The 24,316-nt window shown below is 42.2% G+C and overlaps 1 protein-coding gene and 1 long non-coding RNA gene across 4 annotated transcripts in view; one reads left to right on the top strand and one right to left on the bottom strand.

The window, feature by feature from the left end:
• LOC133760473 (zinc finger protein 658B-like) overlaps positions 1–12,032 on the top strand; it is a 30,992-nt gene extending 18,960 nt beyond the window's left edge. Inside the window, 5 exon segments of the mRNA XM_062193025.1 lie at positions 1,298–1,355; positions 3,947–4,073; positions 4,311–4,403; positions 7,452–10,248; positions 10,250–12,032. Coding sequence (XP_062049009.1) covers positions 3,950–4,073; positions 4,311–4,403; positions 7,452–10,248; positions 10,250–10,550 — 3,315 coding nt within the window. The 5' untranslated portion in view covers positions 1,298–1,355; positions 3,947–3,949 and the 3' untranslated portion in view covers positions 10,551–12,032.
• LOC133760474 (uncharacterized) lies at positions 682–24,105 on the bottom strand. 3 transcript variants are annotated; one of them, XR_009865988.1, is made up of 4 exons: positions 24,016–24,105; positions 22,955–23,050; positions 21,287–21,495; positions 15,998–16,137 (listed from the first exon to the last, which is right to left on the bottom strand). It is a non-coding gene; the product is annotated as an uncharacterized LOC133760474 (long non-coding RNA). The 3 variants fall into 3 exon arrangements; XR_009865989.1 differs by lacking the exons at positions 15,998–16,137; positions 22,955–23,050 and adding an exon at positions 682–895; XR_009865987.1 differs by lacking the exon at positions 22,955–23,050.
• Between the last annotated feature and the right edge of the window lie 211 nt (positions 24,106–24,316).

The following is a 24,316-nucleotide window of genomic DNA, read 5'->3' on the forward strand; positions in this document are numbered from 1 at the left end:
AATGCCCATGACACTACCAGTCAGATCGAGAAGAATTTGATAATAATTTCATGCCTATTCTCATTTAGACAGGAAAACAAGGAAAAGTAGATCTTTAACACCCTTATTTTGTCTCATTGCCTAATTTGTGGGAGAAACCAGAAATTAAGTGCATATCTAAAAAAATGTTTTGTTAGATATATACAGATAATCAGTTGGGCTGATGAATAGATGAATTTCAGGAACTTTTGGGTAAAGAAATATCAGATAGTATTATTTAAAATATTCATAAAGATATTAGAGAATACTCACCCTGTTTTCCAGCCATACTAACCCACTAAATGTATTAAAATAATTTTCCTCACTGGGAAGTATAATCCATTGATGGCCAACAAATTGTTTTTGTAGGAAAGATCAAGTGTAATTTTAAAGGATTAAAAATGTGTTATTCAGGACTATTAATTGCTTCAATGAAGATTTTAAGTTAAAAAGAGTAAGGCAGGGACAGGCTGAGGTCAGGATCCAGAAGCTTTATGTGGGTCTCCCACATTGTAGCATTTGCCCAACTTCTACATGAGATTGTGAAGTGGTGTTAATTGTATAAATTTTCATGTAATTCAGATTTATCCCCAACTCACACAGTATGTATCAGCATTGGGTGTAGGACAAATCTGAAAACATAAAGCTTTACAAATAGCCATTTGATTTTTATTTCTGTTTCAGTATTTTGGGATGAGCTCAGCTGGGCAGTTTATATTTTCATTCTGGGACCAGAAATAAGGGTTCAGTCATCTGAGGGATGGATTGAGGCTGGAATCTTAGAGCTGGCTTCTTTTAGATGTCTGGTAGTTTGTGGTGAATCTTGGCTAGATTCTATCTCTTCAACCTGTAGGTCCCAGGGTTTTCCAGAAGATAACTGTCAAAAAAGGAAAATCTGAGAAAGCAAATGCTTTATAAAATATCTGTTTCTATTTACTGATATATCATGGGGTAAAGTGAATTAAATTGTGAGTTCCAGGGTCTTGTGAAGGGATGGATATAAGGAATGGCATTATTTGGAATCATTAATGGTACAGTGTACTGCATTAAATAGACAGTATGTATACTTGTTCCAATGCAATTTTGGCCAAAAATGTGAAGCTGTAAGTTGCATACTTTCTATAGAATTTTACATCTCCACAATGAAGCTGATGTTTTCTCAGTTAATATATTCTTTGCTCTTTATTTATTCTATCATTTTCTTTTTTTCCCACAGTTTAATGTAGACGCAAACCAGAGGAGTTTTCTTTTAACTCCTTCCATTCACCTTCTGTTCCAGGTATCATTCTGGGCACCTCCATATATTTCCAAGAGCAAAGAAAATTAATATATCACCTGTAAGTGGTTTTCTTTTTGTAAAAGATTAATTAATTTTTTTATTTGAAAGCAAAATTTACAAAGATGGAGGGGGGAGAGGTCTTCCATCTGCTGGTTCACTCCCCAAGTGTCTGCAATGGCCAGTGCTAAGCTGATATGAAGCCAGAAGCCAGGAGCATCTTCCAGGTTTCCCATGTGAGTGTAGGGGCCCAAGGACTTGGACCATCTTCCACTGCTTTGCCAGACACAATTTTAGGTAATTGAATCAGAAGTGGAGCAGCTGGGACATGAACTGGTGCCCATACGGAATGCCAGCACTCTAGGCACCACAGTGCTTTCCCCTGTAATTGGTTTTCTTAATTATTCCTCAGCTTGTTGTCATTTTTCATTTTAGGAGATGTGTAATAGTTTATTAATTAAAATGGAAAAATAAGCATAGAGTTTATTCTCAAGGAATACACACAAATAAGATTACTGATGAATTTGGAATGACTATGAAACATAGTCATCTAAGATAACGTTTTGAGTTGAAACTTAGAGTACATTATGCTAATTTTTGGGGGTCATGCTGTCCAAAACAGTCTTTATTGTCACATAGATGATGTAGTGGGCAGTGTTTAGTGCCACCCTGGAAATAAACACTTAACATTCTGCAAGGGTAAGAGTTACTTAATGCTAAAACACAAATTAGTTAAATTTGTTTTTGAATTGTTAGGATAATGCAGTCCTTAATAATTTTGAGGAGCTGAACTGGATTCAGGGATAGGCTAAGGAATGTATACAGAAAAGAATCTACTGCAGGTTGTTTTTTATGATTTGTTTATTTATTTGAAAGGCAGAGTTACAGAGATTGGGAGAGACAAGGAGAAAGAGATACACCTTCCATCTATGGGTTTATCTCCAAATGGCCACAGTAGCCAAGACTGGGCCAGGCCAAATCCAAGAGCCTGGAACTTCATCTGAGTCTCCCACATTGATGGAAGGGACCCAGATATTCAGAACATCTTTCATTGTTCTTTCAGCACATTAGCAGAGAGCTGGATTGGAACTCAATTAGCCAGGACTCAAATTATCTGTTCACATGGATTGTCAGCATTGCATGTGGGGGCTTAACCTGCCACACCACAATGTTGCTGCTTACTGTAGGTTCTTAAACAAATCTCTATGGATTTCTTTCAGTAAGTCACAAATGCAGATTGTACTGCAGATTTTCCCAAGCTCTGATTTTGGGCAAATAATTACATTGTTTTCATTTTAATTTGGTATAATGTATTTTTTATATTTAAGCTTCAATTTTATTTGAAGCCACAGAATTGGAAACCATGTAATATCTTTATTTTTTTAATGGAAACCTTTTATTTAATGAGTACAAATTTCATAAGTAAAACTTTAGAAATTTAGTGATTATTCCCACCATACCTGCCCTCCCACCCTCACTCCCTCCTCACTTCCTCATCCCTCTCCTATTCCCATTCCCATTCTACATTAAGATTATACACAGAAGACCAATTCTAAGTAAATATTTCAATGATTTGTATGTACACACACAGACACACACACACATACAAAATAAAAAACTATTTGGGAATAAGTTTTACAGTTAATTCTCATAGTACAATTCATTGACAGAGGTCTTGCATGGAAAGTAAGTACACAGTGACTCCTGCTGTTAATTTAAAAATGAACACTCTTATTTATGATGTCAGTGATCACCTGAGGCTCTTGACATGAACTGCCAAGGCTATGGAAGCCTTTTGAGTCCACAGTCTCCATCAGTGCTCTAATGTATTTTCATTTCTTCAAATGTTTCTCAGTAGAATAATCAGAGACAAAGCCAAAAGCTATTTTCTGTTCTATGTCTTACTTGAATCTTCTCTCTTATTTAAAATTATTTATGAGCTTGATAGAGAAAGAAGTTGATGGAGCCTGAGAGAGATAAATAGCTCTCATGCACTTAGTTACTCCTTAAATAACCATACCAACCAGAAGTAGGGCAAGACTGAAGCCAGGAGTCAGGAATGGAGTCTAGTCCTCCCTCATTGATAGCATCACCATTGCTTCACCAGATCTGCATTAGCTGGGAGCTGGAAACTAGAGCTGGCACTGGAAATCCAACCTGGGCACTCTGAGGTGGAGTATCTTGGTTGGCATCAAAAACACTAAGCTAAATGCTTGCTTGCCCTCTCTTAAATTATTTTTTCTCTGCCATATTTCAAGTGACTGTGCATGGTGGTTTCCTGGAAATTCTTCTCTGTTCATTCCCATCATAGATGATTTCTAGACTTTTTCCTTGAACACTTCTATATTCTCCTTAACAGCTCATTCAAGAGTCAACATTTTCCCCCTTTCAGCCTGCTGTGCAATTCCCTTTGACAGACATGGCCCTTTGTGATCTGAAACTCCTATTTCCCTTCAGCTTGGGCATTTTTCACTGCCTTTAGACCATAGGTTGACTGCCTGTCGAATGCCTCTCTGTTGCTGTCCAAATGCTCAACAAGTCTAAAATGAAATCATATTATTCCTTCTTCCTTCATACCCGTATACAAGATACACAACTGAAAGTCTGTTTTGTGACAGAGTTGAGATGTTGACCAGAAGTCTTCAATTACAGGTGATGTTAGCATTTGAAGACCTGGCTGTGTACTTTACGTGGGAGGAATGGCAGAACATGAACAATGCTCAGAAAATGCTGTACAGAGATGTGATGCTGGAGACCTACAGCAGCCTCTTCTCCTTGGGTGAGTGACAGCCATCACTCAAAGGTAATAGTTTCTTGCTATTTGACAAACAAATGAACACTTTATAAAGTTTAGTGATGGGCAGGTATAGAATTTGAGTCCATGAGTAATATGAATGTCTACCATCTAAGAAAGGTTTCAAATTGGAACATTTGTTGCATAGCTCATGAACCAAGCTATGTTCCTTAAATAACCCAAGATAGTGATTTCACAGTCTTACATTGTTTCCATTAATAGGGCATTGCACTACCAAACCTGACTTGATCTTCAAGTTGGAGCGAGGAGCAGAGCCATGGATGGTGGAAGAATGCCTGAATCAAAGCCTTCCAGGTCAGTCTGCACATACTGGGCAGGGAGGCCAAGGCAGAGAGAGTGCAGCAGATTTTGACTGGTGCTGTTTCCATGAATTTTTCCCAAGTCTTACTCCTGAGGACAGCTGGTTTTGTGTATCAGACACATGCATTCTGGAATATCTAGAGTATCTATTCTATTTCTATCTCTAATTCTTTTATTCTTGGTGAACATGAATATCTAGGTTAGATACAAATTCTAACTTGTCATTTTCTACACTTTTATATCTTTTGTTCCTTGTTAATTTGACAACTTATAAAAACTTGTTTCTTACTCATTGCTCAGATTGATTTCCCACTCATGGTTTTGGCCAGAAATAAAACTTGCTATTTTAAGCTTCTTAGGACTAAACCAATAAATGTGGACTCTCCATTTCTTTGTCTCTTTCTCTCTCTCTTTTTTCACATTCTTTGTGCCTGTCAAATAAATAGGAAAATTATAGGTTGCTGGAAACATTTGAAGAATGATCCTGTGGCTGGCAACCCTCTGTTTCATTCTCTGTGTCTCATTCTCTGTCTCTCTGACTCTCAGGTAAGTAAATAAGTAAAAAGTAAGAGATGGCTGGAAGTACACCTCCCTGCTGTGACATCAGAAATCATGACATTAAGCAGGAACTTGTACAGGAACATGAGAATAAGTGATCCTAGACTCACTATTAAAGTGATGAGATTCTGAGACCCAAGGTCGAATAACCTCATGGATTTATGTTGAGTGGCTCAGATTTGTTAAAGAGTGGAGTTTGAAGTATGAATTCTCTCTTATTTTTCAGTATCACTTAAAAACAAACAAAAAGAAAAGAAAGGCACAGGAAATGGAGTTTTCTGTGAAAATAGGGGACAACTAATCAAAAGCCTCCAGAATCACAAATTGTCACAGAATATAGAAGAATTGAGAAGAGATAACTGGGGCTGGTGATTTCAGAATGACATATAAAACACTTTTCAAAGAAGGTCAACATATCCTGGATTGCAGAAACAGGCTCTTTAAACTGGTAGAGGGGCCAGCACCGTGGCACAGCAGGTTAAAGCCCTGGCCTGAAGTGCTGGCATCCCATATGGGTGCCAGTTCTAGTCCTGGCTGCTCCTCTTCTGATCCAGCTCTTTGTTATGGCCCAAGATAGCAGTAGAAGATGGCTCACATCCTTGGGTCCCTGCACCCACATGGGAGACCCATAGCTCCTGGCTCCTTGCTTCTTATCAGCACAGCTCCAGCTGTTGGAGCCAACTGGGGAGCGAACCAGTGGATGCAAGATCTCTCTCTCTCTCTGCCTCTCTTCATAACAATATCTTTCAAATAAATAAAATAAATCTTTAAAAAATAAAAATAAAAAATTAAACTGGTAGGGAGTGTATACCCAAGGCAGTATATTAGGACTTTGTACCTGTTGTAGTTCTGAGAAGCTGAAGATGTCAGGTTTCCTTAGGAATATGGGGAAGCTGTCACTGAATGCAAATAAAAGTGGAATTTTTCATTTGAAAAAATCCCATGAATGCTGTTTCCCTGGGAAGATTGAATATGAGAAAATCATAGATTCAAATCTTATTCCTCAAATGTGGTCCTGCCTAGAGTATAGACACTTTTCATTTATTTTAAAGATTTATTTCATTTATTTGAAAGACAGAGTTACAAAGAGAGATAGAGCCAGAGAGAGAGAGAGGGAGAGAGAGGTCTTCCATCCACTGGTTCACTCCCTAATTAGGTGAAATGGCCAGAGATGAGCCAATCTGAAGCCAGGAGCCAGGAATCTCTCCCAGTTCTCTCACATGGGTGCAGGGGCCAAGGATCTGGGCCACCTTCTACTGCTTTCTCAGGCCACAGCAAAGAGCTGGATCAGAAGTGGAGCAGCCAGGGCTCAAACCGGTGCTCATATGAGATGCCAGTGCTGCAGGCCAGGGATTTAACTTGCTGCACCACAGCATTGGCACCACATTTCATTCTTCTCCATCTGCAAGTAAATGAACAAATAAAACCTTCCCATATTTATGGTTGAAACATCGGAGAAGCACAAAACACACACTTGTTATAAAAATATGCTAGAAAAAAAAGACCAGGGAATAATTGGCTGCTAGCCAATTGGTGAATATTTCTACTAAATATTTGTTCATTTTTTAAAAATCTTCTATAGTTGTTTCATCTTTGTGAAAGGCAATGACAGTGAGAGGGGAAGAAGATCTATTAGCTCATTCTCCAAATGCCAGCAAAACTTAGGTCTTACTGGTCTGAAACCAAAAGTATGGAATTCCATTTAGTTTTCTCTGATGTATTACAAGGTCCTAAGCATATGACCCATCATTTGCTGCCTCCCAGTTTACATAAGTAGAGAGCTATGTTGGAAGCAGAGTAGCCACAGCTCAAGCTGTCATTTTGTTACACAGGCATCCTAAGCAGTGTATTAACACATCCAACCACAAAAGCCATTCTGCCATACTTGTTAAAAATTCAGGTAGTAAGGCTGGTGCCGTGGCTCACTAGGCTAATCCTCCACCTGTGGCACCAGCACCCCAGGTTCTAGTGTCCCAGTTGGGGCACTGTTTCTGTCACAGTTGCTCCTCTTCCAGTCCAGCTCTCTGCTGTGACCCAGGAAGGCAGTGGAGGATGACCCAAGTGCTTGGACCCTGCACCTGCATGGGAGACCAGGAGAAGCACCTGGCTCATGGCTTCAGATTGGCGTGGTACACCAGCTGCAGTGTGCCAGCTGTAGCAGCCATTTGGGGGGGTGAACCAATGGAAGGAAGACCTTTCTCTCTCTTTCTTTCTCACTGTCTAACTCTGCCTGTCCAAAAAAAAAAAAAAAATTCAGGTAGTAAACAGGATCATGAGTAAACATTGGTAAGTCTATTGGTACAATTGAATATATTAATATGTTAAGGAGAAAAAAAAATAATGGTCATAACTAAGTAACTTGTACTTATTTTGATAAAATCTTATGCCACTTGTTTAACAAGTAACTTCATTTCTTTACATGAGTATGCCAGGAGAAACAGTTACATGTGATTCTGTGATGTGGTTATTTTTTTCTCATTTCAGTTGCCATGAAAAGAGATGACCTGATTTGGACAAACCAGGAAAATCAGGACAAAATTCTGAGTCAACATGTTATGAAAAATAAAACATCAACTCTCAAGAGAATTGAATTAAGAAAAAAACTTCATTTAAGTTCAAGCCATGTTCCAAATCTGATTAGCAAAAAGGGAAACTTTTTAAGAATGAAACCTGAGGAATGCAATGGATGTCACAACGTGTATCCCCTCAGTGGGCCTGATCAACTACAAGCTGCTGAAAAATGTGATGCCACTAAGGTACCTGGGAAGTCACTCCAGTTCTGTGAGCCTATTAGTCAGCATCACAAGAGTCAGACTGTGAAGAACACACTTGAAAATATTGGACCAGGGAAAGTCTTCACAAGGGAGAATATATTCTGTAAATCTGAAAGGATTCATATGGAAGAAACTTGTAATACATCAACTGTCACTGTTGAAAAGACAACTCAAATAAAAAAGACTTTCTATAAAAATTCTAATCTTAGTATGCATCAAGAAACCCATGCAAGAGAAAAAGTATATGAAAATATTAGGTATGTGGATCCCAACACTTACCAATCACATCTTGCAATAAATCAGAGACCACATTCAGGGAAAAAACCCTATGCATGTAAACCTTGTGAAAAATCATTCGATTGTAAGTGCTGTCACAACATCCATTACAGTACTCACATACAGGAAAACCGCAATGTGTGTAATGAATATGGAGAGCCCACTTATCAGACGTCAGATCTCATTACACAAAAGAAAATTCACAAACAGAGGAGGCCACATGAATGTAAAGAATATGCAAAAGCCATTTTCCAGAAATCATACTTCATAACACATCAGAGAATTCACACAGGGGAGAAACCTTATGAATGTCATGACTGTGGAAAAGCCTTTGGCCGTAAGCCACACCTTATAAGGCATCAGAAAATTCACACAGGAGAGAAACCTTATGAATGTAATGACTGTGGAAATGCCTTTCGCAATAAGTCAGAACTCAGAATGCATCAGATAACTCACACAGGGGAGAAACCTTATGAATGTAATGCCTGTGGGAAAGCCTTTGGCCGGAAGTCAAGCCTCATAATTCATCAGAGAATTCACACAGGGGAGAAACCTTATGAATGTAATAACTGTAGAAAATCCTTTTGCTCTAAATCATATCTTATTGCACACCAGAGAATTCACACAGGAGAGAAACTTTATGAATGTAATGACTGTGGAAAAGCCTTTGGCTTTAAGTCAGTCCTCAGCAAACATCAGAGAATTCACACAGGGGAGAAACCTTATGAATGTGATGACTGTGGAAAAGCCTTTGGCTGTAAGTCAGCCCTCAGCAGACATCAGAGAATTCACACAGGGGAGAAACCTTATGGATGTAATGACTGTGGAAAATCCTTTTGCTCTAAATCATATCTCATTGCACATCAGAAAATTCACACAGGCGAGAAACCTTATGAATGTAATGACTGTGGGAAAGCCTTTGGCTGTAAGTCAGCCCTCAGCAAACATTGGAGAATTCACACAGGGGAGAAACCTTATGAATGTAATGACTGTGGAAAAGCCTTTGGCTGTAAGTCAGCCCTCAGCAAACATCAGAGAATTCACACAGGGGAGAAACCTTATGAATGTCATGACTGTGGAAAAGCCTTTGGCTTTAAGTCAGTCCTCAGCAAACATCAGAGAATTCACACAGGGGAGAAACCTTATGAATGTAATGACTGTGGAAATGCCTTTCGCAATAAGTCAGAACTCAGAATGCATCAGATAACTCACACAGGGGAGAAACCTTATGAATGTAATGCCTGTGGGAAAGCCTTTGGCCGGAAGTCAAGCCTCATAATTCATCAGAGAATTCACACAGGGGAGAAACCTTATGAATGTAATAACTGTAGAAAATCCTTTTGCTCTAAATCATATCTTATTGTACACCAGAGAATTCACACAGGAGAGAAACTTTATGAATGTAATGACTGTGGAAAAGCCTTTGGCTTTAAGTCAAGCCTCATAATTCATCAGAGAATTCACACAGGGGAGAAACCTTATGAATGTAATAACTGTAGAAAATCCTTTTGCTCTAAATCATATCTTATTGCACACCAGAGAATTCACACAGGAGAGAAACTTTATGAATGTAATGACTGTGGAAAAGCCTTTGGCTTTAAGTCAGCCCTCAGCAAACATCAGAGAATTCACACAGGGGAGAAACCTTATGAATGTGATGACTGTGGAAAAGCCTTTGGCTGTAAGTCAGCCCTCAGCAAACATCAGAGAATTCACACAGGAGAGAAACCTTATGGATGTAATGACTGTGGAAAATCCTTTTGTTCTAAATCATATCTCATTGCACATCAGAAAATTCACACAGGCGAGAAACCTTATGAATGTAATGACTGTAGAAAATCCTTTTGTTCTAAATCACATCTCATTACACACCAGAGAATTCACACAGGCGAGAAACCTTATGAATGTAATGACTGTGGGAAAGCCTTTGGCTGTAAGTCAGCCCTCAGCAAACATTGGAGAATTCACACAGGGGAGAAACCTTATGAATGTAATGACTGTGGAAAAGCCTTTGGCTTTAAGTCAGTCCTCAGCAAACATCAGAGAATTCACACAGGGGAGAAACCTTATGAATGTAATGACTGTGGAAAAGCCTTTGGCTTTAAGTCAGTCCTCAGCAAACATCAGAGAATTCACACAGGGGAGAAACCTTATGAATGTAATGACTGTGGAAAAGCCTTTGGCCTCAAGCCACAGCTCATAAGGCATCAGAAAATTCACACAAGGGAGAAACTATTTATGTGATGACTGTGAAAAGGCCTTCGGCCATAAATCACAACTCAAAATGCATCAGAGAATTTACATAGGGGAGAAGTCTCATGAATGTAATGACTGTAGAAAAGCCTTCAGCCAGAAGTCAAACCTCATAATGCATCGGAGAATTCACACACAGGAGAAAATCATTCATGTAATGACTAGAAAATCCTTTTGCTATAAATCACAACTCATGAAACACCAGAGAATTCACACAAGGGAGAAACTTTATGAATGTTATAGTGTGGGAAAGTCTTTGGCCATAAGTCACATCTCATAATCCATCATAGAATTCACACAGGAAGGAATCTTATGAATGCAATGACCATGGAAAATCCTTTTGCTATAGACCATAACTCATGACACATTGGAGAATTCACACAGGGAGAAACCTCATGAACCCAGAAACTGGAATAGCCTCTGGCCAGAAGTCGAACCTCATATTACATGAAATAATTCACATGAGAGAAGCTTTATGCATATAATGACTCTGAAAGGCCTTTGGCCATAAGCCACAGCTAATAATCTATCAGAATTCACAGAGGAGAGAAATTTCATGAATGGTGCTCAAATTCTGGAGGTAACTGAAGTGTATTAAATAGATGAGCACAATCTCTGGTGGTAGAAGTCAAAATAATGATCTGATCTGGAAAGCTGGGCAGAGTGCTAGTAGGATCAACAACAGATTGATCAGGTAGCTTCCTGATACAGATCTAAGTATTAATATATGGCAATTCTTTCCTTAACAACATCAGTGTTGGAAAATACATGATGTGCACCTTTAGAAGCCATTTCTTAAGTCTAGGTGGAATGCTTTGTGTGTGTGTGTGTGTTTTTCCAATGTTTTCAATCACTAATGCCTCAATATATTTCTATAATCTAAAGCTCATTGGCATACATTCTATTTACAAATAATCCTGAGTGGCAGGAAGAGGACAGTTATTTTCAGAAATCCTGTAATATCTCAGAATTTTAATTTTGGTGTTTGATTTCTCCATAGATTATGGCTTCCATTGAGTGAGGCACTGGTTACTTTGCTGACTGATGCTGCCATGATCTCTCATTCTGGGAAATTGTGCATTTTCTGGCTTAGTATTGTTTTCCTCTATTCCAAAAGAGTTGCTGGTTTTCTGTATGGGCTTTCTGTAATTATATAGGACTTGATCTGAATAGGGGATGTTTTGATCTGGTTGGATTTCTTTCCATCTTATTTTTCTTTTCCTCCATAACAGGACTGAGACTGTAGCACATGAGTGATTTATTTAGGACTTGAGGCCAAAGAAAGAGTGAAGACATAAAAAACATGAGGAGGGGGAGCAAGTTCACAGAAGAAAGTGCTGCTGAGTAGGTGGCTAATGTGAGCCAGTTGGTCTATATATTGAACTATGTGGTGCCAAGATATTGCTGTCAACTGATCTCCTGAGATTTGGAATCTGCGGCCATTGTGTATCACTGGATATTTTCTCTGATCTTTTCATAACCTTAACTTGAGTAAGCAGTAAGAGAGACTGGAATATTCAATACAAATTAAGAAAAGAGCTTTGTACGTTTGTTATACTAAAATGTGCTGGTCAATGAAGAACAGATCATAGAGGTCCACTCAGTAGAAACACAGTTGGTCACAAGAGTGAATGAATGGAAAATTGTGAACAAGCTTTATATTATGCATTTATGTTTAAAGTTGATTGATTTATTGAAAGGTCTTTGGTGCAATGCTTAATAAAGCACTTGGGATGTCCACACTCTAGTATGAATATGGAGATTTGTGTCCAGTTCCACTTCTGATTCTAGCATCCTGCTAATGCACATACTGGAAGGCTACAGGTGATGGTTCAAATATTTGGATCTTGCCATTCAAATGGAAACCTAGACTCAATTTTCACCTGGTTTTAATATGTCCTGGTCCAGCTATTGGGAAACTTTATGAATTAGACAAGTAGTAGAAGATTATTTCCTGCCTCTGAGTGTCTGCCGTCAAAGGCCGGCACTGTGGCTCAACAGGCTAATCCTCCACCTAGTGGCACCAGCACATCGGGTTCTAGTCCCAGTCAGGGCACTGGATTCTGTCCCGGTTGCCCCTCTTCCAGGCCAGCTCTCTGCTATGGCCCAGGAGTGCAGTGGAGGATGGCCCAAGTGCTTGGGCCCTGCACCCGCATGGGAGACCAGGAGAAGCACCTGGCTCCTGCCTTTGGATCAGCGCGGTGCACTGGCTGCAGCATGCTGGCTGCGGCAGCCATTGGAGGGTGAACCAATGGCAAAGGAAGACCTTTCTCTCTCTCTCTCTCTCTCTTTCACTGTCCACTCTGCCTGTCAAAGATTAAAAAAAAAAGATTATATAGTTTAGCTTATTTTTGTTCTTTGGATAAAGGGTCTGTTCATGGTTTCTTATGTGTCTGTCCCTGTGATGATAAGGGCATGTATATTGTGGCTTAGCCGTAAGTTTCCAAGGGAGAAGACAGTTTGTGTGGGGTCAACTGTGGCTTGTCAGGAATGGCAATGTACAACCATAAATCTGGAAGCTAAATATTGAATAAATACAGCATTGAAAAAGGTTTACTGGGGCTGGTGCTGTTATGTAGGTGAATAAAGCTGCCAGCTGCAGTGTTGGCATCCCATATGGGCACCAGTTTGAATCCCAGCTGTTCCACTTATTCAACTTTGTGCTATGGCCTGGGAAAGCAGTAGAAGATGGCCCAAGTTCTTAGGCCCCTGCACCCATGTGGGAGACCTGGAAAAAGCTCCTGAATCCTGTCTTTGGATAGGCCCAGCTCTGGCCATTGCAGCCATTTGGGGAATAAACCAATGGATGGAAGACCTCTCTCTCTCTCTCTCTCTCTCTCTCTATATATATATATATATATATATATATATATATATATATCTGCCTCTGCCTCTTTGTAACTCTGCTTTTCAAATAAATAAACACATCTTTTTCTAAAAAAAAAGGTTTACTGAAATTTAAACCTTGAAATTTTTATATCAGATTTTGACTAGAACTTTTGGATATTTAAGTGGCTTGAATACTAGTATGGATTTATACCATACTTTAAGTATCTATGTGTGTAGAATATTTATGATGAAAATATAAAGGAGAACCACACATAGAATTTTTTCAGTGTTTCTTTTTTTAAATTTAATTTAAGGTATAGAAATTTCATGTGCTTCATCTATAAAGATTCAGGAATATAGTGATACTTTCCACCCTATCCTTCTTCCTACTTATGCTCTCACACTTCTTCCTCCGCTTTATTCTCTTCTCATTTTTTATAAAGGTCTGTCTTTAGTCTAATTAATGCTTATGAAATTAACCCTAGACTAAATAAAGTATTCAACAAATTGTATGAAAAATTATTCATCAAGACAAGGACTATTAAAAACCATCACATTTTACATTTTTTAAAATATTTATTTTACTTGAGAGAGTTACACAGAGAAGGAAAGGCAGAGAGAGAGGGGTCTTCCATCTGCTTGTTTACTCCTCAGTTGGCTACAATGGCTGGAACTGTGCTGATCCTGAGCCAGAAGCCAGGAGCCAGGAGTTTCTTCCATGTTCCTCACATGGGTGCAGGGGCCCTAGGACTTGGGTGATCATCTACTGCTTTCTCAGGCCATAGCAGAGAGCTGAATAGGAAGTGGAGCAGCTGGGACTCAAACCGGGGCCCATATGGGATACAGGCACTGCAAGCAGCAGCTTTACCCACTACAGCACAGTTCCAGCCCCCAAAATCATCACATTTTAAAGGGTCAATTTCACTTCTATAGATTACCTTTTAGGTTCTCTATTAATGAACACAGATCAGGAAGAATATATGGCACTTCTGGTTTGGGGACTGGCTTATTTCACTAAATATAATCATTTACAATTGCATCCATTTTGTTGCAAACAACAGGCTTTCATTTTTTATTACTGTGTGATAGTTCATAATATGTATATACCAGAATTTTTTTATCCAGTCATCAGATGGCGGACATCTGGATTGATTCCATGTCTTAGCTATTGTGAATTGGGTTACAATAAAACCTGGGGTTTCAGATCACTTTCATATGCTGATTTCTTTTGGGTAAATAACCAGGAGTGGAAGGGCAGGGTTATATTATAGTTCTATATTCAGATTTCTGGAGTATCTCCATATTGTCTTCAACGGTGACTGCACCAGTTTAAATTCCCACCAACAGTGGAATAAGGTACCTTTCCCTCACATTCTTGCCAATATTTGTTGTTTGTTGATTTTTGTAGAGAGCCATTCTACCTGAGGTGAGATAAAACATCATGGTAGTTTTGATTTTCATTTCTTGATGGCTAGTGATCTTGAGCAGTTTTTATATGTCTGCTGATCATCTGAATTTTCTCCCTTGAAAAAATTCTGTTTAGGCCGGCGCCGCGGCTCACTAGGCTAATCCTCTGCCTTGTGGTGCCGGCACACCGGGTTCTAGTCCCGGTCGGGGCACCGATCCTGTCCCGGTTGCCCCTCTTCCAGGCCAGCTCTCTGCTGTGGCCAGGGAGTGCAGTGGAGGATGGCCCAAGTCCTTGGGCCCTGCACCCCATGGGAGACCAGGAGAAGCACCTGGCTCCTGCCATCGGATCAGCACGGTGCGCCAGCAGCAGCATGCCTACCGCGGCGGCCATTGGAGGGTGAACCAATGGCAAAAGGAAGACCTTTCTCTCTATCTCTCTCTCACTGTCCACTCTGCCTGTCAAAAACAAAACAAAAAAAAAAAAGAAAAAGAAAAAATTCTGTTTAGGTTTGCACATTTCCTAACTGGATTGTTTAGTTTGTTATTGTTGAGGGTCTTGAGCTCTTCATGGATTCTGGATATTAATCCTTTATCAGTTGCATAGTTTGAAAATATTTTCTCCCATTCTGTAGGTTTCCTTTTCACTTTGCTCAGTGTTTGTTTTGCACACTGAAGAAGCTTCTCAGTCTGAAGTAGTCCTGTTTGTCAATTTTGGCTTTGACTGCCTGTGCTTCTGGGTTATTTTCCAAGAAGTCTTGGCCTATGCTCATGTCTTGCAGATTTCCTCAATGTTCTCTAGTAATTTGATGCTAGTGGGTTGTAGATTAAGGCCTTTGATCTATTTTGAGTGGATTTTGTGTAAGGTGTAATGTAGGCATGCAGTTTTATATTTCTGCCTATAGATTCAGTTTTCCCAGCACCATTTGTTGAAGAGGTTGTCTTTGCTCCAGGAATTGATTTTAGCTCCTTTATCAAAGCTAAGTTGGTTGTAGATGCATGACTTTATTTCTGGAATTTCTATTCTTTTCCACCAGTTTATGTGCTTCTCTCTCTCTTTCTCTTTTTTTTTTTTTTTTACCAGTATCAGGCTGTTTTGGTTATAACTGCCTGTAGTCTGAGAAAGGTCTTCCTTTTCCATTGGTTCACTCCCCTATTGCCTCTGCAGCTGGCACACCATGCTGATCTGAAGCCCAGATCCAGGTGCTTTTTTCCTGGTCTCCCATGCAGGTGCAGGGCCCAAGGACCTGGGCCATCCTCCACTGCACTCCTGGGCCACAACAGAGAGCTGGACTGGAAGAGGAGCAACCAGGACAGAATCCAGCACCCTGACTGGGACTAGAACCTGGGGTGCCAGCGTTCAGGCGGAGGATTAGTCTAGTGAGCTGCAGTGCCGGCCCAATTGTTTCTTTTTTAAAAAAAAAATATTTATTTATTAATTTGAAAGAATTACAGATAGGCAGAGAGAGAGAGAGGTCTTCCACTCACTGGTTTACTCCCTAGACAGCTGCAACAGCTGGAGCTGTGCCCATCCAAAGCCAGGATCCAGGAGGTTCCTTCAGGTCTCCCACATGGGTGCAGGAGCTCAATGACTTGGGTCATCTTCTGTTTCCCTCCCAGGCCATAGCAGAGATCTGGATGGAAAATGGAACAGCTGGGACTCAAACTGGCACAATATGGGATGCCGGCACCACAGGTGGCAGCTTTACATGCTATGCCACAGTGCCGGCCCCTAATGCATTTCTTTTTTAAAAAAGATTTCTTTATTTGAAAGGCAGAGTTTCATAGAGAGAAGAACAGAGACTTTTTATCCTCTGATTTCCTCCCCAAATGGCTGTAGTGGCCATGGCTGGTCTGGACCAAAACTAGAGAAAAGGAGCCTCACAAGGGTCTCTCACATGCGTACAGGGGCTCAAGTACTTGGGCCATCTTTCACTGCTTTCTCAGACACATTAGCAAGGAGCTCAATTGGAAGAGGAGCCAGGTCTTGAACTGGCACATATATGGGATGGTGGTGCTGCAGATGGTAGTTTAATCCTCTACGCCCTAACACTGTCCCCATGTAATACATTTCACTTCTTGAATGACTTGATTTTTTTATATTGGCCCATTTTATTTAACTTAATTTGGGCTTTACAGGGTCCCATTTTATCTAGCCAGTTTGTCACCTCCAAAAATTGCTTTAGATTTATTACTTATGCAATTGGAATCTCAGCCACCAATGGGATATTTGGTCACATAGAACTGTGGAAAATTGAAGCAGTTTTAAAGTGAATTGACCAAGCAGTGTCCTTGTTTTCTATTTATTAATTTTCTTAAGATTACAAGTGGCTCTCTAAATTTATTTTTTAAAGAATTATTTGTTTATTTGAAAGTCAGAGTTACACAGAGAGAGGAGAGGCAGAGGGAGAGAGAGAGGGGGAGAGGTCTTCTATCTGATGGTTCACTCTCCAATTGGCTGCAGTGGCTGGAGCTGCACCGATCCAAAACCAGGTTCCAGGAGCTTCTTTCAGGTCTCCTACATGGGTGCAGGGGCCCAAGGACTGGGCCATCTTCTACAGCTTTCCCAGGCCATAGCAGAGAGCTAGATCAGAAGTTGAGCAGCCAGGTCTCAAACTGGCACCCATATGGATGCTAGCACTTCAGGCCAGGGCAGTAACCCACTTTACCACAGTGCTGGCCCCTCTAAATTTATTGTAATGCCTAGTTAAGATTCTGATTTCAACCACCCCATTCATTACACCCATAAATCTGTAGATATGTGGCTTTTTAGAAGCTGTGAAAGGTAATTTAGATCTTATGTTGTAGGAACCCACAATTCAATTAGTGTCATTTTTATATGTTTATCTAAAATAAATTTTAGATTTCTAACTGCTTCAGGTTGCTCCTCTTCCAGGCCAGCTCTCTGCCGTGGCCCGGGAAGGCAGTGGAGGATGGCCCAAGTCCTTGGGCCTTGCGCCTGCATGGAAGACCAGGAGGAAGCACCTGGCTCCTGGCTTCAGATTGGCATGGCACACTGGCCACAGCGTGCTGGCCGTGGTGGCCATTTGGGGAGGAACTTTTTCTCTGTCTCTCTCTCACTAACTCTGCCTGTCAAAAAATAAAATAATATATGTATATATATATATATATATATATATATGTATTCATGTACACAGCTAATTTATTCTTTTTTGTGTATTCTTCCTATTTCTAGTTTATTTTTGCCTGAACAGTTTTTGGTTTTTAAGAAATTTTCTTAATTTGGAAGTCACAGTGACTACATGGAACAGACAGATATATATATATATATATATATATATATATATATATATATATATATATATAAATCTTTATGGCAGATTCACTCCTAAAGTGGCCACATGGCCAGGGCTGAACCATGCCATATCCAGGAGTCTGGAACTCCATCAAAGTCTGCTACATGGTTGGCATTGGACCAAGAACTTGGGCCACTCTTACTGCTTTTTAGTCACATAAGCAGGGACTGAATTATAAACATTGGAGGTGGGACTTAACTGGTATTCTGGTATGAGATGCCAACATCAGAAGTGTTGTTCACCTAGTGTACCACAACATTAGCTGTGATTTTTTTTTAATCTTTTGATTTTTTTCTTTTCTTTCCTTTTTTTTCCTTGGTTTTGATTTAGGCACCTAAAGCTACGGGTTTCAAATTATATTTCTTTCTAATACCCTGCTGTGTAGATCTTCAGTGCTCTGCACTGAACACATGCATAAGTGAGAATGTACCACTTTGCCTTAGTCTCCATAATATATTGCCCTGGTTGGGATAATTTCTCATAGTTCTTTACATTGGAATTCCAAGTCCAAAATATAGACTTGATTTCCTCTGGGTCCTCTTTACCTGATTTCCAATCAGCCACCATTTTGCTTTGTGCTTGCATGGCACTTCCTCTGTCTTTGTGCATCCCTAGTGCCTTATAAAGATCCCAGTCATTTGGATTAGGGATTCACTCCGTGATACCATTACAATTTAATTACCTATTTAATTGTTTTATTGGTAAATAGTTTAATTTGGGATTAGTGTTTCTTTCTTTTTTTTAATAACCAGAGCTGCACTGATCTGAAGCCAAGAGCCAGGTACTTCTTCCTTGTTTCCCATGCAGGTGCAGGGGCCCAAGGACTTGAGCCATCCTCCACTGCTATCCCAGGCCATAGCAGAGAGCTGGATCAGAAGAGGAGCAGCCAGGACTAGAACTGGTGCCCATATGGGATGTCAGTGCCACAGGCAGAGGATTAACCTACTGTGCCATGACGCCGGCCCCTGGGATTAGTGTTTCAAGATATGAATTGTATGGCCGGCGCCGTGGCTTAACAGGCTAATCCTCTGCCTTGCGGCGCTGGCACACCGGGTTCTAGTCCCGGTTGGGGCGCCAGATTCTATCCCGGTTGCCCCTCTTCCAGGCCAGCTCTCTGCTATGGCCTGGGAAGGCAGTGGAGGATGGCCCAAGTGCTTGGGCCCTGCACCCGCGTGGGAGACCAGGAGAAGCACCTGGCTCCTGGCTTCAGATCAGCATGATGCGCCAGCTGCAGCGGCCATTGGAGGGTGAACCAACGGCAAAAAGGAAGACCTTTTTCTCTGTCTCTCTCTCTCACTATCCACTCTGCCTGTCAAAAAAAAAAAAAGATATGAATTGTGGCCGGTGCTGCATCTCAATAAGCTAATCCTCTGCCTGTGGCACCAGCACACCAGGTTCCAGTCCCAGTCGGGGCGCTGGATTCTGTCCTGGTTGCCCCTCTTCTAGGCCAGCTCTCTGCTGTGGCCTGGGAGTGCAGTGAAGGATGGCCCAAGTGCTTGGGCCCTGCACCTGCATGGGAGACCAGGAGAAGCATCTGGCTCCTGGCTTCAGATCAGCGTGATACACTGGCCGCAGCGTGCCAGCCATGCTGGACATTGGAGGGTGAACCAACGGCAAAAGGAAAACCTTTCTCTCTGTCTCTCTCTCACTGTTCACTCTGCCTGTCAAAAAATAAAAAAATAAAATAAAATAAAGGATATGAATTTTGAGGACAAACGATTCAGCCTAGAACAATGAAAAGGGATCCAGTGCTCTGCCTCAGAGGTGGGCAGTTCTAAGGAGGACTGAGTATTTGAAGTTAGGAGCAGGGCTCCTCAGAGCATTTTCAATACAATCGCTGTCTTATATGGGCACCTGCATGAACACACATACACACACAGACACTTACACTTGTATACACATACACAAACCAGTATGGGATGGCTAAGCATTTTGCACAGGTAAAATCAATATAGTATCTGATATAATGAAATTAGGGAACAATTAACTGTGATGAGAAGTAGAAAAATGATAATAAAATCTGCAGTTACACATATATATGATGGCCACCATTCATTGTTCCTAAAAAGTAAACATTAGAATACATGATTTCTAATACATGATTTCTAGAAATCATGCCTTACATCAATACAGACTAGTCTACATGAGAGATGTTTTCTTAAAGACCTTGCAAATTTTAACTTGTTGCTCTAAATTAGCCATTAGGATTATAGAACACATAGGAAAGAAACAATCCAAAAAGGCATAATCTAGTGATGCAACTAAAATTTTGGCATATTCTCTCATTTATCTTTTCATTACCTACTAAATTAAGTGCATACTTCATTATCAATGAATTTTCAATTCCTTGAAATTTTACATATCATCTAAGGTTTTCAAAATTATTGTCAAAGGTGTTTTAAATACTTGAATGAATTTTACTAATTCAATGAACTTGGGGTGACTAGTACAGAATTTTTTTCTAGAGATGTATTTATTTATTTGAAAGTCAGAGTTACACACAGAGAGAGAAGGGGAGGCAGAGAGATAGAGAGGTCTTCCATCTGCTGGTTCACTCCCCAACTGTCTGCAATGGCCAGAGCTGTGCTGATCCAAAGCCAGGAGCCAGAAGCTTCCTCCAGGTCTCTCACGTGGGTGCAGGGGTCCAAGGACCTGGGCCACCTTCCACTGCTTTCCCAGGCCATAGCAGGGAGTTGGATTGGAAGTGGAGCAGCCAGGACTCGAACTGGCACCCACATGGGATGCCAGCACCACAGGTGGCAGCTTTACCTGCTACACCAGAACTCCATCCTCTAGAATTTTTTACTTGCTAAATTATAACAACACATATGACACCTTGGCTTCTTCAAAGCCTCCAAAGGATGTCAATAACAATGTGACTCTCAGAATATTGACAACTGATTGATGATGTTAATTGTTTGTCAGAGTTAATGTGTCATTACTGTAACACAATTACAAGTAATTCATGAATTACTGAGCATTTATTCATAACAATTGAAAGATCTTTATAAAGATTTCTTATAGGGTTCGGGTTCGGATTCGGGTTCGGGTTCGGGTAAGGGTTCGGGTTCGGGTTAGGGTTCGGGTTAGGGTTCGGGTTAGGGTTCGGGTTCGGGTTCGGGGTTAGGGTTCAGGTTAGGGTTCGGGTTCGGGTTAGGGCTAGGGCTAGGGTTCGGGTTCGGGTTCAGGTTAGGGCTAGGGCTAGGGCTAGGGCTAGGGTTCGGGCTAGGGTTAGGGCTAGGGCTAGGGCTAGGGCTAGGGTTCGGGCTAGGGCTAGGGCTAGGGCTAGGGGTAGGGTTAGGGTCAGGGGTAGGGGTAGGGGTAGGGGTAGGGTCAGGGTTAGGGTTAGGGTTAGGGTCAGGGTCAGGGTCAGGGTTAGGGTCAGGGTCAGGGTCAGGGTTAGGGTCAGGGTTAGGGTTAGGGACTTCTCTATGCATTATCCTCCCCTCAACCCTGTGGTTCTCACCCTTCTCTTGAAGGGACTGTGGCTCCTCTTCAAGATCACAGCACGGGTGTTCCAGAGGCCCCAGTGCTGTTCTCCATGGCCCCTCTTCCTGGCTTCTCCTTTCCACATGGGACTGTGCTCCATCCAGCTGTGCATTCATTGACTCCCATCGTGTCCCCAGTGCTGCTGTCTGTTCTGAAAGCATTTTTGCTGCAAACCGAGGTTGTGACCTGCAACAAATTCATATTAGCCATGCCCATAAAAATGGAAAGGAGTGATATTCCTAAGGGAATTATGGTGAACAGTCCCAGGTATAAAAGATGAAACTGGAGAGGAGGCGCTTATGGAAGATGAACATTAAAAGTTTGATGTATTCCAGCAACTGAATGTGAGCACAGATTCTTGGAGAAATAAATGAATTGGTAGGTGCTATATAGCAAAGTCATTAACTGTTATTTGGGGGGATCTTCTACTAGAAACAGAATATCCCTGATGACTGGAAGATCTTCATTTTAAAAAATTAGCAATCCTGGAAATTTAAAAGCTTTGATCTCAACCACTGAAAGTACAGGAAAATGAGCAACTGGAAACATGCAGGAAGGGATGCACACAGAACTGCACCCAAAAAGATGGACGTAGTCATGTCCTTACTCATGAGTGCAGAAGGAGATGACAACCGCAGCCAGGGGCTGTATTTATGTCATGAGTACAGTTCTTCAGAGGCTGAACTAAATGGTGTCTCACTTAGGACAAGCTTCAAGAAAGAGACATATGATCTGTCACTCTCAAGTATAAGATGAAACCTGGCAATAAATATGATGAAACACCAGTACCTTGGAAAACAGGTGTAAGACTCCAAAGCCACCCTAAGAGGTAAGAGAAACTGTTGGTCAGTGAGGCGCTGATGTTTTATCCGGGGGTGGGGGTGGGGGTGGGGAAGAACTGTAGGTAGAAGACGGGGAAGCTATGCTGCACACGTGATGCTGGGGCAAGCCAAAAGCCCTTTGATTTGGACACACAGATGAAGAACCTGTGTGTGCGGCAGGGACCAGTCATATCTCATTAGAAAAATGTATAAAGTTCTAGATACGTGTGTGAAGAAGCCAGTGTGTGTTCATCAGAAGAAATGAAAACCAAGAAAGGGATGGGAAAGACAGCCAATGAAAATGTTAAAAATGGTGAACACAGCTTCTGTTTAGGGAGGGATGATGTGTGATATTACCAAGGAATAGAGAAATGTTTTATATCTTCATGTGGAACACATGGAACAAAAGGGTTTTGATCACAAGAGAAGAGATTTACGTTAAATTAAAAATTTCTCAATAATCCTTCAGTGCACAAGATCAGGCTATAGGCTTTTTCTTTGGACACCTGCTTGTGTTATGATAGGGGCCTCGCTTCTGTATGTTAGAAAAAGTCTATTATGAGACTGTACATTACTACTTTTTGCTTGGCAACATATTTTTGTGATTGTTATTCAATACCCAAGCAGTCAGAGTTAGTGAAAGCCTTCCAAGAACAAGTCAGCACCTTGGTCATTATCTTGGCTCACTCACATTCATTCCACGTTTGCAAGAACACAGGAGGCCAGGATAGGTAAAGACAGATGACAGATTGCTCATTTTTTTGCCTGTCTGATATAAGAGGTGGTGGAAACCTGAATTCAGAGCACAGGAAGATCAAATTCACCTTTCTTCTCCAATGCCTAAAGATGGCTTAGGGTCTCATAGGCGCTTCCTGGAGTGATTCCAGCTCTTCACAGGTGTCTCACGTGAATGAAAAGTTCTACATAAAGCAGTAAAGGGAAACTGTGATTTTCTCTCTCCTCTGCGAATTTCAGCCCCTGTACTCTCTTCACTTTTAACACAAAGGCACCAGGTACCCCTCTCCACCCTGTCTTGTTCTCTAACTCCTTTGCAAATCCTGCCCGGGGCCCCAGGGCTTTACTTCTAGTTAAATATCTGCACATCTGTCTCTTACCCATTTCTTCACCCTCTTCCCGCAGTTAACCAGCAGAGTCCCTTGATAGGCAGTATCTTTTCACAGAGCCCACTGGGCTGACTGTGAGGCCTCCGGACCACTAATAGAAACCCTGTGGAAGTGCGGCATACACCTGTTCTCAGCCTGCACTTCCCAAGATACTCCTGCAGAGCCAACACTTGGTGGTGAAGCTGGCAGCCCTAGCTGGGCTTCCTGGTTCCAGGGTGGCCCCATGCCTACTGGAGTCTGAGATCTGGGGCGTTCGTTTTCCCCCTTTCCTCATCCATCTGCGTGACAAGGCACCCGCAAATGGAAGTTTTTGCAGTGATGCTGTTGGACAGGAAAAGGGCCATGTTATCGAAACGAGAAGTCCAAGGGTACAGGGACATTCGAGACCAAGGCGGGTGGGTGTGGGCAGCGCCAACCTGCTTGAGAATAAGGTTGCGTCTTCCCTCCTCCTTGGCGGTGCCACGAGAGAGGGTCAGATTGCAGAGAATCCGACAAGAACCGGAGCAGGTTTCCCCGGCGCAAGGGCAGGAGCAAGGGACGAGAAAGGGTGGCGTGGAGAGTGGTGCGCGAGTGACAGCCGAAGGAGCCTGTGGCCCCGGCAGCCAAGCGTGGACAGAGACCGGGCAGCGGCAAGCGCGGCATGTCAGGGGGGCCCGACCCCCGGGAAGGCCGCTGCCACCCACTCCCCGCCCCCGGGGGCCGATCCCACCCGCCGCCGCCCGGGATGCCCGCGTCCGTCCCTTCTGCCCGGCCCCACTCACCCCAGGCAGATGGCCCGCTGCCTCCCTGCCGGGCGCCGCTGGCCCGCTGCGTCCTCCGCCCGTGTCGGAGCCCTGAGCCGGTGGCCGGCGCAGCCGGTGGCCGGCGGAGCCAGTGCCGGGCGGGCGGGGCGGGCACAGGAAATCCCCGCCCGCTTCCGGGGCTGCGGCGGCGGCGGGCGGGCTGGGCAGACCCGGGCTGCGGGGCTCCGGCCCCTCCCTGACTGGCGGCCTCCGGCCCCTCCGGCCAGGCTCTTTGCACACAGGGTCGTCCACTACCTGGGTTTGACAGCCGCGGCTGGAG

This window comes from Lepus europaeus, chromosome 5 (assembly GCF_033115175.1).
Source record: "Lepus europaeus isolate LE1 chromosome 5, mLepTim1.pri, whole genome shotgun sequence".
Classification (NCBI taxonomy): domain Eukaryota; kingdom Metazoa; phylum Chordata; class Mammalia; order Lagomorpha; family Leporidae; genus Lepus; species Lepus europaeus.